This window comes from Medicago truncatula, chromosome 7 (genome assembly GCF_003473485.1).
Source record: "Medicago truncatula cultivar Jemalong A17 chromosome 7, MtrunA17r5.0-ANR, whole genome shotgun sequence".
NCBI lineage: Eukaryota > Viridiplantae > Streptophyta > Magnoliopsida > Fabales > Fabaceae > Medicago > Medicago truncatula.
Window position 1 is genome coordinate 29,207,906 of NC_053048.1, and position 5,177 is coordinate 29,213,082.

A 5,177-nucleotide genomic window follows, 5' to 3' on the forward strand; every position below is an offset into this window, starting at 1 on the left:
GGTTTGGAAACCTTTTTGTAATTATCGGTTATGATTTTTGGATTACAATTGTTTTGGATGATAGTTTACCGAAACATGGCAGGTAATTGTAAAGAAAATAGTCCCGTGAGCATAGCTCGGTTGGTAGGACAATGCATTATTATATGCAGTAGTCAGGGGGTTCGAATCTCGGACACCCCACTTATTCATCTTATAAGGTGAATTCTAGCCACTAGACTACTGACAAAAAAAAAATTGTAAAGAAAGTATATTCTTAATACAATTTTTTTTTTATTTTTTTGCAAAGAAACAAAAATTATCAAGGAAAAATAGGGAAACATTGCATATTAAGAAGTGCAATTCAACGCTCTCATAAGTTAGATAAGTTTTGTTGGTAGATCGACATTGAAGCCTACTATCAGATCAGTTAGGATCGTCCTAAGTTAAAAACATATACTATCAATAAAGATAAGAAATTGTTATTCACACAATCACACCCAAAAAAAAAAGATAAGAGAGTGTTTTTGGGAGATTCCTTCAAGTTGGGAAGTCGTTGTACCGAACTTGTTTTAGGGGGATCCTTCTCCATTTGCTCAATGAATATATTCTTTTGGAATGCCCGCGGTTTTCTTAGGCGGTTGTTGTTGATTGTTTACGTTTTTTTGCTTTTGTTTTTTGCATTTTACTTTTTCCTTTATGTTTTAAGGGTTTTGGCCTAGTCCCTCCTCTTGTATATTTTCCCCACTTTTTTAATAAAATTTATTTGTGTTTGGCGGCAGAGGATGGAGGTTCTTTGGGGTACCAACCTAGTTAGGTGTCGTTGTTGTTGGAAATTTAGGTCTCAATAAGAACAGGTTTCATAAAACATGTTCAACAATTATGAATGAATCAACAATAGCGGAAGCAAACTGAACATTGAACATGATTATGATCGGATCTACGACATGTTTGATTTATCAAGATATTGAGGATTAGGTATTAGGAATACCTGGATGAAGCTATGGTGGCAGCCCTCTTGACAAACAACGATAAAGAGAGGAGATGATCTGAAACAAATATCAACATCAACACGGTTAGCGGCGGCTGATTTGGTTTTTCATCAACTGGTACCTTTATGCCTCAAGTTCTCTTCAGATTGGGAGAAGAGAGAGTTTTGCCATGTACGGTATATTGGAGACCATAGTCTCTTTTATATTGGATGGCCATTAGGGTTTCCCATTATTCCGTTAATGGGCCATCCGGACATCCACTCATTGAGTCCATATCAACTACTTATATATTTAATTAATTATCTAATTAGAAATCTAATAGCCTTATTACTTAATTTTATCACTAATCAACTAAGGCTCACAGTTGATAAATAACTAATATAATTATTGTTACGGTATTTGCCTACATAATAATATTGGAATATAATAAATAATAAAATATTTCATCAGTTATTTCCCCTTGATGCTTGTCCTTGCTCATGGCGTAGAAAAAAAGATTCCCACACGGCTTAAACTGTTGGCATTGATGCAATTCACATCGGAAAAAATTAATTCTCAACGATGTGATACGTGTGCTCCAGATATAAGAACAAAAATTTGGTTTCAAGATTTATATTAAATAAGGTTGGATTCACTCATAAAATAGCCAGCCTAATTTTTTAGTGAGAGAAACTATGTATTCTCTCTAAGTTTTCTTCCTCTTTCATTCATCGAGGAGGGGTGATTTTAGGTCAATTTTTAATCTAGAATCACCCCTCTGCATCTTTTTTCCCCTTTCTTTCAATCTAAATAAGTGATTTTCACATACATCAAGTTTTTCTTTCGTTTTTTTTCGTGATTTCGTCGTCTTAGTTCGACGTTGTGTTGTTCGTCGTCTTGTGCGGCGTTGTTTGATTTCACATTTTTAGTTGTGCGGCGTTCGTTTGGTTCGTATTGAAAGATCAGCTTCAGCCAATCACAAATTCAATCAATGATTTGAGCGTCAACGTTGCAGATCCAGAAGCATGAGTATTCTGGTGATTTAGATTTCATCATATTATTTGTTGGCATTTTGCCGTTGTATGCTATTAATTTGGGTGTTGGGAGTTTTTTCGCAGATTCACCCTATACGTTTTTAGCGATATTGATCATGTTGGGTGGTTTATGTTTACAATATAGGGTTATAACTCAGATTCACAATGTTGGGTGGTTTCAATAAGATTAATAATGACATTATAATAGCATAGACCACAAACTAATATATAATAAAATATAATTGACCATTGTCATACCCTAATTTTTGACTTAAGATTTACTCGACATTATTTTTTAATTCAACATGTTATACTAATTTATTTTACATGACCGATTGTTTTTTATGCAAATTTATTTTGGCTTGATCTTTTTTTTTTTTTTTTGGAAATGGTCAAATACACATTTGCTATAATAGCCTTAAATGGTCCTCATGTCAACGTTTTCTCTTCGATGGCAGTTTGATATAATCATCTATTTTAATGCTTTTACCGTTGACATGCTTTTGAAATGAGTTCTGACTTTGTTTCAAAAGAATTGTTGGTTTTATGAGCTTTGAAGAGCAACTTAAATTTCCTTTAATTGTGCATCCGCTGACTTTTTTCAAATGCTAATTACTCAACATTTTTGTATAAATAGGAGTATTTGTTGAACATTTGAAGACATCAATAGTTCTCTTGAGTTGTGAAAGAACATTTCTTTCTTCTCCTTTCTTTAGTTTGTGTTAACTAACTATTCTTTTTCTCTCCATCTTTTTCTGTCCTTTCGAATTTTAAGAGTTTTTCTTAAGACTGTAGTCTCTATTCGATTTATTGACCCTGAAAGGTATTTTAAAATAACACATTTTTCTATTCATTTTTGGTCCACTTTTTATTAAAGTAAATTGATTGAACGCATATGTAAAACAAAATACTTTCGATGCATATAAATTAAATCCTATGGTTTGTAATCCTTTTCATAATTATAGGTTATGATTTTTGGATTACAATTGTTTTGGATGATTCTCTAAAAAAATTGTTATGGATGATATTTTATCGAAGAAAAATGCTAAATTGCACGAGATAAAATTTCGTGCTATACCCGCGAATGAGCTGTTACTTGCATAGCCATCAGATTTCTTTCAAATTACCATTTAATCCAAAACACCAAACTTATTCCATATTATTACGTCATCACCTCTCTCATTTTGCTGTAACTCATCCGATATATTTAGCTCATGTCATCATTGTAATTAATTCCCTTCAAAAACAAAATCATTGTAATTAAACACTAGCTTCAATACGTGATTAGTCCCGGCATTTTCACTAAATTTTAGCATTGGTCCCTATACAGTTTTTTGTTTGCCATTGGTCTTGCACTTTGTAAAAATTTAAAAATTTAAGCATAATTAAACAAATTTCTATTTAACAATGACTAAAGCTACGTGGTGAAAATATTTATAGGAACCAAAACCTATCATTTTTTTTATGAGGACTAAAAATAAAATTCGTTATATTTATAGGGAATAAAAACTTAAGGGAAATTCTACCCGATATTTCGGGGACACTGGTTGAAGATACTAAAAAAATAAAATTATATAGTAGTTATTGCATTAAAAATTGTGTAATCAATCCATAAAAAAGTAAAAAAATAATAAATCATTTTTTAGTAATAATTTTCTTTTGGCTTAATACATCATTTGGTCCCTTAACTTATTTTTGATTTTCAATTTAGTCCCCTAACTATAAAGTGTTTCAATTTGGTCCTATAAATCTTATGCCGTTTACTATTTTGGTCTTCTCCGTTAATATTTTGCAAAATTTGTTAACTCCTTTCCACATGTCATTTAAGATTTGTGATCAACGGTTGGATTTAAGAAGCATACATGGCATACGGTGTACTCACAACATACTATAACTTCTATTGTCATCTTCTTCCCTTTTCATCTTCATATAACCTTCATCACTCTTCATAAAAAAAAAAAAAAAAGTTAATTAAGTTTTTAGTTCCTATAAATATTCACAGTTTTGTTTTTAGTCCCTATAAAATAAAATCACACTTTTTAGTCCCTGTGACATTTTCCTTAAGCATTTTAGGGATTAAAAATGTTGATGGAAATTTTTTATAGGGACTAAAAATGCTAATGATAAAATTTTACAGGGACTAAAAATGCTGATGGAAAATTTTATAAAGACTAAAAAGTTTGATTTTATTTTATAGGGACTAAAAACAAAATTCTGAATATTTACAGGGACCATTTACTTAATTAACCCAAAAAAAAAAAAAAATCCATTTTTATTTTTAAATCTAATTTTTTTCTTCTCAAAAATTCATCATTTCAACTTCATTAAAAACGATATAATCAAATCCTTAGATATGGAATAAACACCACCATCATCATCTAACTCACAATCAAACTCATTTATCAAACACACCTATCATCAAATTTAAAACTCATCGGCCAAATCTGGAAAACTAACTAAAAAACCTTCAAATTTTCTGCATAATTCTAACTGAACTTCAGCGTCCTCCGCGGCCATATCGTTGGATCCATAGAAAACTACATTTACAACATTCTCTAAAGCCAACGGCATGCTTTCAATTGCAGCTAAATCCTACAATGAGAAAAGCAGAACCAACAACAGTCAACACATTTGTTCAAAAAGAAAGAAAGAAAAAAAAAGTCAACACATAAGCATGAAGCCATGGCGAGAAGCACACATTTTTTAGAGACTAAAATCTAATTGAAAAATCAAATATAATAAACCTGAGATGGCGATGGTGAAAGCAAGAAACTCTTGATTATTGTATCAATTTTTGCAATATTTGTTTTAATTTGATGATTGATGTGTTGCTTGTAGTGATTTGGATTATTGTTTGTTGTGTTGCTTCTGTGAAGGGTTTTATGAAGAAGAAGGAAAATGTTTGTAGAGATTTTCATGAATTTGATAAATGAGTTTGATTGTGAGTTAAATGATGGTGGTGGTGTTTACTCCATATTTAAGGATTTGATTGTATGATTTTAAATGAAGTTTGAATGATAAAATTTTGAAAGGAAAAAATTAAATTTAAAAAAAAAAATTGCTTTTTTTTTTTTTATGAAGTTTGATGAATTATATGAAGATGGAGAGGGAAGAAGATGACAATAGAAGTTATCGTATGTTGTGAGTCCACGGTATGCTATGTGTGCTTCTTAAATTCAACCATTGATCACGAATC

General features: G+C 31.0%; 1 protein-coding gene across 1 annotated transcript; it reads right to left on the bottom strand.

Annotated features, from left to right (window-relative positions):
• Positions 1-4,306: 4,306 nt before the first annotated feature.
• Positions 4,307-4,963, bottom strand: LOC25498519 (uncharacterized). Its single transcript, XM_013593446.3, has 2 exons — positions 4,726-4,963; positions 4,307-4,573 (listed from the first exon to the last, which is right to left on the bottom strand). The coding sequence occupies exons 1-2, from the start codon at positions 4,897-4,899 to the stop codon at positions 4,406-4,408; spliced, it is 342 nt and encodes a 113-aa protein (XP_013448900.1). The 5' UTR covers positions 4,900-4,963; the 3' UTR covers positions 4,307-4,405.
• Positions 4,964-5,177: the final 214 nt, after the last annotated feature.

Bases quoted from the DNA above. Each gene is read 5' to 3' on its own strand.
- LOC25498519 (XM_013593446.3), bottom strand. From the start codon at position 4,899: ATGAAAATCTCTACAAACATTTTCCTTCTTCTTCATAAAACCCTTCAC. The intron at 4,574-4,725 runs GTTTATTATATT...TTCTCATTGTAG, and splicing joins TTTCACCATCGCCATCTCAG to GATTTAGCTGCAATTGAAAG.